This window comes from Cheilinus undulatus, linkage group 6 (assembly GCF_018320785.1).
Source record: "Cheilinus undulatus linkage group 6, ASM1832078v1, whole genome shotgun sequence".
NCBI lineage: Eukaryota > Metazoa > Chordata > Actinopteri > Labriformes > Labridae > Cheilinus > Cheilinus undulatus.
The window spans coordinates 717,181-729,680 of record NC_054870.1 but is presented as its reverse complement, the minus strand read 5'-3'; the positions used below and the strand labels follow the sequence as shown (position 1 = coordinate 729,680).

Genomic DNA, 12,500 nt, shown 5'->3' with positions numbered 1-12,500 from the left:
CTAAACTAAAACTCAAAGGTAAAAATATTTTAGTTAACTAAAACTAAATAACCAAAACTAAAAGGTAAAAATTTTATGGTTAACTAAAACTAAATAACTAAAACTAAGAGGTAAAAATTTTATGGTTAACTAAAACTAAATAACTAAAACTAAAAGGTAAAAATATTTTAGTTAACTAAAACTAAATAACTAAAACTAAAAGGTAAAAATTTTATGGTTAACTAAAACTAAATAACTAAAACTAATAGGTAATAATTTTTTTGTTAACTATAACTAAATAACTAAAAATAAAATGTAACATTATTTTAGTTAACTAAAACTAAATAACCAAAACTAAAAGGTAAAATTATTTTAGTTAACTAAAACTAAACTAAAACTAAACTAAAAATATTTTAGTTAACTAAAACTAAACTAAAACTAAACTAAAAATATTTTAGTTAACTAAAACTAAATAACCAAAACTAAAAGGTAAAAATATTTTAGTTAACTAAAACTAAACTAAAACTCAAAGGTAAAAATATTTTAGTTAACTAAAACTAAATAACCAAAACTAAAAGGTAAAAATATTTTAGTTAACTAAAACTAAATAACTAAAACTAAAAGGTAAAAATATTTTAGTTAACTAAAACTAAATAACCAAAACTAAAAGGTAAAGATATTTTTGTTAACTAAAACTAAACCAAAACTAAAAGGTAAAAATATTTTAGTTAACTAAAACTAAATAACCAAAACTAAAAGGTAAAGATATTTTTGTTAACTAAAACTAAACTAAAACTAAAAGGTAAAAATATTTTAGTTAACTAAAACTAAATAACCAAAACTAAAAGGTAAAAATATTTTAGTTAACTAAAACTAAATAACTAAAACTAAAAGGTAAAAATATTTTAGTTAACTAAAACTAAATAACCAAAACTAAAAGGTAAAAATATTTTAGTTAACTAAAACTAAATAATCAAAACTAAAAGGTAAAAATATTTTAGTTAACTAAAACTAAACTAAAACTAAAAGGTAAAAATATTTTAGTTAACTAAAACTAAATAACCAAAACTAAAAGGTAAAAATATTTTAGTTAACTAAAACTAAACTAAAACTCAAAGGTAAAAATATTTTAGTTAACTAAAACTAAATAACCAAAACTAAAAGGTAAAAATTTTATGGTTAACTAAAACTAAATAACTAAAACTAAGAGGTAAAAATTTTATGGTTAACTAAAACTAAATAACTAAAACTAAAAGGTAAAAATATTTTAGTTAACTAAAACTAAATAACTAAAACTAAAAGGTAAAAATTTTATGGTTAACTAAAACTAAATAACTAAAACTAAAAGGTAAAAATATTTTAGTTCACTAAAACTAAATAACTAAAACTAAAAGGTAAAAATATTTTAGTTAACTAAAACTAAATAACCAAAACTAAAAGGTAAAATTATTTTAGTTAACTAAAACTAAACTAAAACTAAACTAAAAATATTTTAGTTAACTAAAACTAAACTAAAACTAAACTAAAAATATTTTAGTTAACTAAAACTAAATAACCAAAACTAAAAGGTAAAAATATTTTAGTTAACTAAAACTAAACTAAAACTAAAAGGTAAAAATATTTTAGTTAACTAAAACTAAATAACCAAAACTAAAAGGTAAAAATATTTTAGTTAACTAAAACTAAATAACTAAAACTAAAAGGTAAAAATATTTTAGTTAACTAAAACTAAATAACCAAAACTAAAAGGTAAAGATATTTTTGTTAACTAAAACTAAACCAAAACTAAAAGGTAAAAATATTTTAGTTAACTAAAACTAAATAACCAAAACTAAAAGGTAAAGATATTTTTGTTAACTAAAACTAAACTAAAACTAAAAGGCAAAAATATTTTAGTTAACTAAAACTAAATAACCAAAACTAAAAGGTAAAAATATTTTAGTTAACTAAAACTAAATAACTAAAACTAAAAGGTAAAAATATTTTAGTTAACTAAAACTAAATAACCAAAACTAAAAGGTAAAGATATTTTTGTTAACTAAAACTAAACCAAAACTAAAAGGTAAAAATTTTATGGTTAACTAAAACTAAATAACTAAAACTAAAAGGTAAAAATATTTTAGTTAAATAAAACTAAATAACTAAAACTTAAAGGTAAAAATTTTATGGTTAACTAAAACTAAATAACTAAAACTAAAAGGTAAAAATATTTTAGTTCACTAAAACTAAATAATTAAAACTAAAAGGTAAAAATATTTTAGTTAACTAAAACTAAATAACCAAAACTAAAATGTAAAATTATTTTAGTTAACTAAAACTAAACTAAAACTAAAAGGTAAAAATATTTTAGTTAACTAAAACTAAATAACCAAAACTAAAAGGTAAAAATTTTATGGTTAACTAAAACTAAATAACTAAAACTAAAAGGTAAAAATATTTTAGTTAACTAAAACTAAACTAAAACTAAAAGGTTAAAATATTTTAGTTAACTAAAACTAAATAACTAAAACTAAAAGGTAAAAATTTTATGGTTAACTAAAACTAAATAACTAAAACTAAAAGGTAAAAATATTTTAGTTAACTAAAACTAAATAACTAAAACTAAAAGGTAAAAATATTTTAGTTAACTAAAACTAAATAACCAAAACTAAAAGGTAAAATTATTTTAGTTAACTAAAACTAAACTAAAACTAAACTAAAAATATTTTAGTTAACTAAAACTAAACTAAAACTAAACTAAAAATATTTTAGTTAACTAAAACTAAATAAACAAAACTAAAAGGTAAAAAATTTTTAGTTAACTAAAACTAAACTAAAACTAAAAGATAAAAATATTTTAGTTAACTAAAACTAAATAACCAAAACTAAAAGGTAAAAATATTTTAGTTAACTAAAACTAAACTAAAACTAAAAGGTTAAAATATTTTAGTTAACTAAAACTAAACTAAAACTAAACTAAAAATATTTTAGTTAACTAAAACTAAATAACCAAAACTAAAAGGTAAAAATATTTTAGTTAACTAAAACTAAATAATCAAAACTAAAAGGTAAAAATATTTTAGTTAACTAAAACTAAACTAAAACTAAAAGGTAAAAATATTTTAGTTAACTAAAACTAAATAACCAAAACTAAAAGGTAAAAATATTTTAGTTAACTAAAACTAAATAACCAAAACTAAAAGGTAAAAATATTTTAGTTAACTAAAACTAAACTAAAACTAAAAGGTAAAAATATTTTAGTTAACTAAAACTAAATAACCAAAACTAAAAGGTAAAAATATTTTAGTTAACTAAAACTAAATAACTAAAACTAAAAGGTAAAAATATTTTAGTTAACTAAAACTAAATAACCAAAACTAAAAGGTAAAGATATTTTAGTTAACTAAAACTAAATAACTAAAACTAAAAGGTAAAAATTTTATGGTTAACTAAAACTAAATAACTAAAACTAAAAGGTAAAAATATTTTAGTTCACTAAAACTAAATAACTAAAACTAAAAGGTAAAAATATTTTAGTTAACTAAAACTAAATAACCAAAACTAAAAGGTAAAATTATTTTAGTTAACTAAAACTAAACTAAAACTAAACTAAAAATATTTTAGTTAACTAAAACTAAACTAAAACTAAACTAAAAATATTTTAGTTAACTAAAACTAAATAACCAAAACTAAAAGGTAAAAATATTTTAGTTAACTAAAACTAAACTAAAACTCAAAGGTAAAAATATTTTAGTTAACTAAAACTAAATAACCAAAACTAAAAGGTAAAAATATTTTAGTTAACTAAAACTAAATAACTAAAACTAAAAGGTAAAAATATTTTAGTTAACTAAAACTAAATAACCAAAACTAAAAGGTAAAGATATTTTTGTTAACTAAAACTAAACCAAAACTAAAAGGTAAAAATATTTTAGTTAACTAAAACTAAATAACCAAAACTAAAAGGTAAAGATATTTTTGTTAACTAAAACTAAACTAAAACTAAAAGGTAAAAATATTTTAGTTAACTAAAACTAAATAACCAAAACTAAAAGGTAAAAATATTTTAGTTAACTAAAACTAAATAACTAAAACTAAAAGGTAAAAATATTTTAGTTAACTAAAACTAAATAACCAAAACTAAAAGGTAAAGATATTTTTGTTAACTAAAACTAAACCAAAACTAAAAGGTAAAAATTTTATGGTTAACTAAAACTAAATAACTAAAACTAAAAGGTAAAAATATTTTAGTTAAATAAAACTAAATAACTAAAACTAAAAGGTAAAAATTTTATGGTTAACTAAAACTAAATAACTAAAACTAAAAGGTAAAAATATTTTAGTTCACTAAAACTAAATAATTAAAACTAAAAGGTAAAAATATTTTAGTTAACTAAAACTAAATAACCAAAACTAAAATGTAAAATTATTTTAGTTAACTAAAACTAAACTAAAACTAAAAGGTAAAAATATTTTAGTTAACTAAAACTAAATAACCAAAACTAAAAGGTAAAAATTTTATGGTTAACTAAAACTAAATAACCAAAACTAAAAGGTAAAAATATTTTAGTTAACTAAAACTAAACTAAAACTAAAAGGTTAAAATATTTTAGTTAACTAAAACTAAATAACTAAAACTAAAAGGTAAAAATTTTATGGTTAACTAAAACTAAATAACTAAAACTAAAAGGTAAAAATATTTTAGTTAACTAAAACTAAATAACTAAAACTAAAAGGTAAAAATATTTTAGTTAACTAAAACTAAATAACCAAAACTAAAAGGTAAAATTATTTTAGTTAACTAAAACTAAACTAAAACTAAACTAAAAATATTTTAGTTAACTAAAACTAAACTAAAACTAAACTAAAAATATTTTAGTTAACTAAAACTAAATAAACAAAACTAAAAGGTAAAAAATTTTTAGTTAACTAAAACTAAACTAAAACTAAAAGATAAAAATATTTTAGTTAACTAAAACTAAATAACCAAAACTAAAAGGTAAAAATATTTTAGTTAACTAAAACTAAACTAAAACTAAAAGGTTAAAATATTTTAGTTAACTAAAACTAAACTAAACTAAACTAAAAATATTTTAGTTAACTAAAACTAAATAACCAAAACTAAAAGGTAAAAATATTTTAGTTAACTAAAACTAAATAATCAAAACTAAAAGGTAAAAATATTTTAGTTAACTAAAACTAAACTAAAACTAAAAGGTAAAAATATTTTAGTTAACTAAAACTAAATAACCAAAACTAAAAGGTAAAAATATTTTAGTTAACTAAAACTAAATAACCAAAACTAAAAGGTAAAAATATTTTAGTTAACTAAAACTAAACTAAAACTAAAAGGTAAAAATATTTTAGTTAACTAAATCTAAATAACCAAAACTAAAAGGTAAAAATATTTTAGTTAACTAAAACTAAATAACTAAAACTAAAAGGTAAAAATATTTTAGTTAACTAAAACTAAATAACCAAAACTAAAAGGTAAAGATATTTTAGTTAACTAAAACTAAATAACTAAAACTAAAAGGTAAAAATTTTATGGTTAACTAAAACTAAATAACTAAAACTAAAAGGTAAAAATATTTTAGTTAACAAAAACTAAATAACCAAAACTAAAAGGTAAAAATATTTTACTTAACTAAAACTAAATAACCAAAACTAAAAGGTAAAAATATTTTAGTTAACTAAAACTAAATAACCAAAACTAAAAGGTAAAGATATTTTTGTTAACTAAAACTAAACCAAAACTAAAAGGTAAAGATATTTTAGTTAACTAAAACTAAATAACTAAAACTAAAAGGTAAAAATATTTTAGTTAACAAAAACTAAATAACTAAAACTAAAAGGTAAAAATATTTTAGTTAACTAAAACTAAATAACTAAAACTAAAAGGTAAAAATATTTTAGTTAACTAAAACTCAATAACCAAAACTAAAAGGTAAAAATATTTTAGTTAACTGAAACCAAATAAAAGCTGAGCTTTTAATGAGGAAAACGAAACTAACACTACAACTAAATTCTGTTCTGACAAATGAACTAAAATGAAATAAAATCAGAGAGAAATCTCCTTAGTTTTAGTCTGTCAGCAGCAGACTGTCTGGCATGAACAGCCCGGCCCAGAGGGAGTAAAATGACCTGATTTGATTGCAGAAGAATTCCCTCAATGGTGAATTTTGGGACGTGAGTTGTACACAAACATAAAAATTGAATTTAAATAAAGAAAAGTGAAGAGCCCTTTTGGGTCTGGCCCCTGACAGGTGTTCCATATTTCTAACAAACTAAAACTAACACTAAAACTAAAAACTAAACTAAAACGAAGCAAACTAAACTAAGAAACCAGCAGGAAAAACTATGAAATCTAAATCTAAAATCTAAAGCAAGAGGTAAAAACGAAATAGAAATAAAAACGAATGAAAAATAATAACTATGATAACCCTGCTCCTTACTGGTAAGAACAAGAAGGGAACCGATCTCCAACCAGGCTGATCAGACAAAGTCTCATGAATATTATTCAGTAAATACTCAGCAGAAATGACAGTGTTAATAAAACTCCTGTATGGCTAAATGTAAGACTTTAAGAGTGTCTACATTGGCCACATACTCAGTTAGAGTACACTTTTGAAAGTCTTAAATGTTTCAGCCACTCTTCAGACTCTGGTAAGGTGGGCCTCAACCTCAGAGCAAGCCAATGCATGCTGAAGAATATGCACCACGAGACCTGTAGGATCACCTGAAGTCTCTAACAGGAACTCTAACTCAGTGGAGAACTTCACTCCTGGTGCAAATGTGTCTCACATCAAAGACAAGGATCCAGCAGAAACATGAGCAACAGCAGGGACCCCTGCACCACAGACAACATCCAAACACATCTTACACACATACAAACACTCTACCAAAGGCATGATGGGAGACATACCCACAGATCCATCCAGTTATGAAATCACAGTGGGCGGAGCTTAGATCAGCTGACTCCAGAGTTGAACTACCCTGATGGATCATCACTGTCAAAGAACTCCAACTCTGAAGACCATTCCCTCAGAATGGAGTTAGAATGACACTGATGGAGTTCAAGTCTGAGTAGTTTAACCCTGAGATATCAACTCTCCAGTTGTACCTGTGGAACCATTCTCTCTACTGTGTAGACGACAGAGGTGGAACAAGAGTACTGTACCGAAGCAAAAGTACAGTTACTGCGGACGCAGAAGTAAAAGTACTGACTTTAAAAAGTACTCCAAAAATACAAGTACCACAAAAAAACGACTCAATCACAGTAAGTGCCGTTTTCAGCACAGCCCTTCCTTTAATGAACAGCGTTATTTACCCTCTCTTTCCCTGCTTCACTGGCAGTTAGCTACCATGGACTCTGCCTTATTGTGAAGGGTTTCCTCTTTAACTCATGACCTGAAACCAGTGGTGTTAGCCACAAATCCAGAGATTTCTAAACAGTCTGCCAAGCATGGCTCCAACAACAGTGAAAACACCACAATAGTCCAACTGTGGTCACTCACTCAAGTGTTTGATTCTGGTTTTTGTCGCCCAGCTCAGAGCTCTAGTAGAGTTAAGTCCCATCCTTGACCCTTTGACTGCTGAAGGATGGCCCGGTAAACTGACCTCTCTCAGGGTTTTCCCAAAGAGGTAGCAGAGAGACAAAGGCTTGATTACTTCACAATTTGATCATCAAGAAATACCTAACTTTGGATTTAGTCGAGGCTCAGGTAACACTTTAACATAAACTGGCATAGTTACTGGGAAATAAATGAAGACCTGTTAGCTGAGAATAAGAGAATGACTGAGCGACTAACCAGGGAACAAATGAGTCAGACTTCCAGTTAATAACCCCCCAAAATGTTATATTTACGACACAATGTTCACTACCTATGTATTAGTCATTTTGTAAAGTGGAGCATCATTATTATCATTTTATTTATCTATCATAATGTTGAGTGTCTGTGTGGTTCCTCAGTTCCTCGTTCATTCCCTGCTAAGAACCCTTCAGTTACTCATCCGTTAGCAGCTAACTGTGCTAGCTGTGTGTAGCTCATTGTACAGCTTCATCCTGCTCTCTCTGCTGAGTTTCCGTCTTGATTTAGAGCAGCAGGTGAAGTTGATGGGACTAAAGATTGGTGGGGCTTTGTGAAGATTATTGAAGATGACGTCAGCTGATAATCTGATTATCTGATGTTCCTCAAACAGATTCCCTCAGTCTTTAACTGGTTACAACACACATTTACAAAACTACAGCCTGTGGTAACAAAACATTAGTATTTTTATTTATACAAAATATATAGTTTTATAATTGTCTCAAACAGTGTGTTTGAGACATTCTTAAAGCTATAAAATTATATTTTTGAATTGTCCTACAAGAATTCATGCATATTGTTCTAAATGTTTATGAATGCATATTAGTTTGGATCACATTAATAAGTTATTTCCCTCTCAGAACTGAAGGAATTAGAATTTCTTCCTGATTTTATCATGACTCTTCTATGGTTGTCTTCTTTTTGCCCAAAATGGCAGAAAAACATCAGAGCAGTTAACTCTGTGTGAATAATGTATAATATACTGTATTTCCATATAGAAATGCCTTAAGGGAGCTGTGGTTCTTAATTTCAAACCAGTTCATGGTAGTGGCACAGGAAAATTCTCCATCAGGGTTTGTGGTTATTCACAGAGGCTGGCAGAAAAGAGTCACAGTTACAACAGTGGAGCAAACCAGCAGGAGAGCTCAGTCCAATCTCTGGCTTTTATCTTTTGTCTGTAATCTTATTTACAGCCTGAGAGTTTTTTTTTCTCCTGTATGTCCAGTTGTCCCAGTGTTCCCAGTGCTCCCAGTCCTGCCCAGGATGCTGCCAGCCTCCATCCAGATCACAGGAGAGCTGCTGTCAGCCGCTGAGGTTCAGGATATCTGTGAGAGTCTGAAGGAGGACAGCGTTCGGCTGCTGTCCGTCCGTGGCTGCCAGTTATCCGACCGGGACTTTGGTCGCGTCTGCCGGAGCGTTGCAGAGTCGCACTCGCTTGCCCAGCTCAACCTCAACCTCGGCGTGGTCTCCAGCATCAGCCGGACACGACACCTGGCTGATGCCCTGAAGACGAACCGCTCCTTGCAGACCCTTTTGTGAGTAAAGCTACTAAAACTACTCTGACTGGCTGTGATACTGTTACTGGCCATGAAGTGGTTGTTCTAAGACTCTGTCCCTCTGTCCCCGTCCCCTCCAGTCTCCATGGCAGCCCGCTGTTGGATGCTGGCCTGGTAACCTTGAACTCGGCCCTGTCTACCCACCCAACGCTGGTCTGTCTGGATCTGGGAGACTGCATGCTTGGAGATGAGGCACTGGCTCTGATATGTGGGATGCTGCCTCCAGATGGAGCAAAGTCAGGTGACTCCATCAGGTTTAGATGTGACTTTATTACATCCCTATTTAAAAGTTACCGAACCCCAGAGTGTCAGATGAGCTGCATCTACCCATGAGTTTCGAAAGATTCCTGTAGAACGCCCTCTTCCTTCCTTCCTACTGTCCCTTATCAGCCACAACATCATTCGGCCTGTTCTTGTTAGTGATAATGTCACAGCTATTCAAGGTGGATTTATCACAAGTTACAGAAGTGTTAAATGGTGATATATGCTCATATTGAAGACTCAGTTGCTGATGTAGTTGACCCTGTTTGAATAAAAAGATGTCCATTCACAATCTTGGCCAACAGTACTACATTACCCACCATCCTTAAGTGACACGGTCACATGCCTGATTGGCTAACCCACCTCTAAGCACAAAACTTCTGTGTGCAAAGTGCAGCTTCAACCATGTGGACACACGTGTTCATCCCTGTTTTTTTTTTTTTTTTTTGCTCCTGGATATGCATGGACATCCAGAGCACCACCGAGGTTGAGTCAATCCTTCTTCCTGCCAGATGTGACTTCATGTGGGCTTACTGGTCAACTATTTGTCTCATTGCAGCCCAGAGTTTTGGTCCAAACATGCCTAAAAATTCTGCACAGTACTTTATCACAGATCACCAGATCAGCCAGGAGAAATTTACCAAAATAATTCAGTTGCTTTGTTCATTTTAAACACAAAATATACAGTGCCATGAAAAAGTATTTGCCCCCTTTCTGATTCCTGATGTTTTTGCATATTTATCACACTTAAATGTTTCTGATCATCAAACCAATTTTTATATCTCACAAAGACAACCCAAGTAAACAGAAAATTCAGTTTCTAAATGATGATTTTATTTATTAAGGGAATAAAAATCCAAACCTCTCTGTCCCTGTGTGAAAAGTAATCACCCCCTGACCCTAATACCTGGTTGTTCCATCCTTGGCAGCAATAACTGAAATCAAGCGTTTGTGATAACTGCTGATGAGTCTTTCTCATCCCTGTGGAGGAATGTTGTCCCACTCTTCTTCACAGAGTTGCTTTAACTCAGCCATATTGGAGGGTTTTCCAGCATGAACTGCCGTTTAAGGTCACACCACAGCATCTCAGTTGGATTTAAGTCCAGACCCTGACTGGGCCACTCCAGAACCTTCTTTATTCTGATCCATCCAGAGGTGGACTTGCTGGTGTGTTTCGGGTCGTTGTACTGCTTCATAACCCAAGAGTGCTTGATCTTGAGGTCATGAACTGATGGCCGGACGTTGGCCTTCAGGATTTTCTGGTAGACAGCAGAATTCATGGTTCCATCAATCACAGCAAATGGTCCAGGTCCTGGTCCAGACCATCACACTGCCCCCACCATGTCTGACTGTTGGCGTGATGTTCTTTTTATCAAATGCTGTGTTATTTTGACTCCAGATGTAACACCTTCCAGAAAGTTCCTCTTCTGTCTGGTCAGTCCTCAGAATATTTCTCCAAAAGTCTTGAGGATCATCAGGATGTTTTCAGTCAAGTGTGAGACGAGCCTTTGAGCTCTTTTTTGTCAGCAGTGGTTTTGGCCTTGGATCTCTCCCATGATGCCAGTGTTGCCCAGTGTGTTTCTGATGGTTGGGTCATGAACTCTGACCTTAACTGAGGCCAGTGAGGCCTGCAGGTCTTTGGATGTGGTTCTGGGTTCTTCTGGGACCTCCTGGATGGGTCGTGGTTGCTCTCTTGGAGTCATTTTGGTTGGCCGACCACTCCTGGGAAGGATCACCACTGTTCCCAGTTTTCTCCATTTTTGGATAATGGCTCTGACCGTGGTTCTCTGGAGTCCCAAAGCCTTAGAAACGTCTCTGTAACCTTTTCCAGACTGATAGATTCCAGTCACTTTGTTTCTCATTTGTTCTTGAGTTTCTTTGGATGGTGGCATGATGCGTTTCTTTCTGAGGTCTTGTAGCCTACTTCACTTTGTCTGACAGCTTCTGTTTAAGGGATTTCTACATTCAACAGATCTGGAGGTAATCAGGCCTGGGTGTGGCAGAGAAACTGAACTCAGCTTTCCAAGAACTGTGGTTAATCACAGTTAACTCATGATTTAACAAGGGGGGTGATTACTTTTTCACACAGGGACAGAGATGGTTGGATTTTTTTCCCACTTTCAAAAATTAAATAATCATTCAAACACTGCATTTTCTATTTACTTGGACTGTTTTTGTGAAATATAAAACTGGTTTGATGATCAGAAACATTTACGTGAGATAAATATGCACAAAAAAATCAGGAATCAGAAAGAGGGCAAGTACTTTTTCACTGCACTGCAGATTTTTAATCGTGCTAAAATGTCAACATTTGAACCCTAAGTGATCCACAGTAGTACCAGATCCTCAAGTTTTCATCTATAAAAGTCGTCTGTGGGTTTAGGTACGCTTTTATCTTTGCTGGATTTGAATCAAAGTTCAGGCTTCTAAAACTCAACAACACGAAAAAGACCTAGAAACACCAGTTAATTCATGGATTTCCTTTCAATGCACTTCTGTGACAAACCTGTGCTGGGCCCCAGTGCCGACATATCTCTAGAAAACAACCAGGAGAAATCCCAGATTAAGGCCAGAGTTTGTACTCAGAGCCACCAAAGCAACAGAGACTGACCTACTGGAGAAAGATGGTTTCTATCACTCTAACAGACTTGGACTAGGCAGCACGTTGGTTACCAAACAGTCTGAGTCTGCTACATGAGGAGAAACACAGTCCCGCTCTCACACAGATTTACAGCCAGACTAAGAACTGTGAGGGCACTAATGGTCATGCTCACAGATAAATCCACACACACAGTCGTGTTCATTATCCACACATGAACAGCATCTAATAATAAAATGTTGACAGCTTACCTCTGAGGTCTTTGGTGAGCTCCCCATGTGTCTGATGCTCTTGTGTGACATTTGATTAATTCATGAAGTGAGGCTGTTGTTGTGTGTAATTGTACCCAGACTCTTTCTCTGCTCTTCCCAGAGGTGAGATTGTTTCAGCCCATGTAACTTAAAGGTATAGTACGTCAATTTTTGCACTGAGATGTTGTATTAAATACAAAATGACTGCTCCTATGCCATATACATTTTTAGTTGAGTTCTCACATTACTCCAAATATTTCCACCCGTTTTTAAAGCCAGAGGAAGT

The 12,500-nt window shown here is 30.2% G+C and overlaps 1 protein-coding gene across 2 annotated transcripts in view; it reads left to right on the top strand.

Annotated features, from left to right (window-relative positions):
• Positions 1-9,455, top strand: part of lrrc73 (leucine rich repeat containing 73) — an 11,110-nt gene extending 1,655 nt beyond the window's left edge. For both annotated transcript variants that reach the window (XM_041790188.1, XM_041790187.1), the window contains exons 2-3: positions 8,773-9,082; positions 9,184-9,455. In XM_041790188.1, the coding sequence (XP_041646122.1) occupies positions 8,811-9,082; positions 9,184-9,436 (525 nt within the window). In that variant the 5' untranslated portion in view covers positions 8,773-8,810 and the 3' untranslated portion in view covers positions 9,437-9,455. The remainder of the gene's footprint in view (positions 1-8,772; positions 9,083-9,183) is intronic.
• Positions 9,456-12,500: the final 3,045 nt, after the last annotated feature.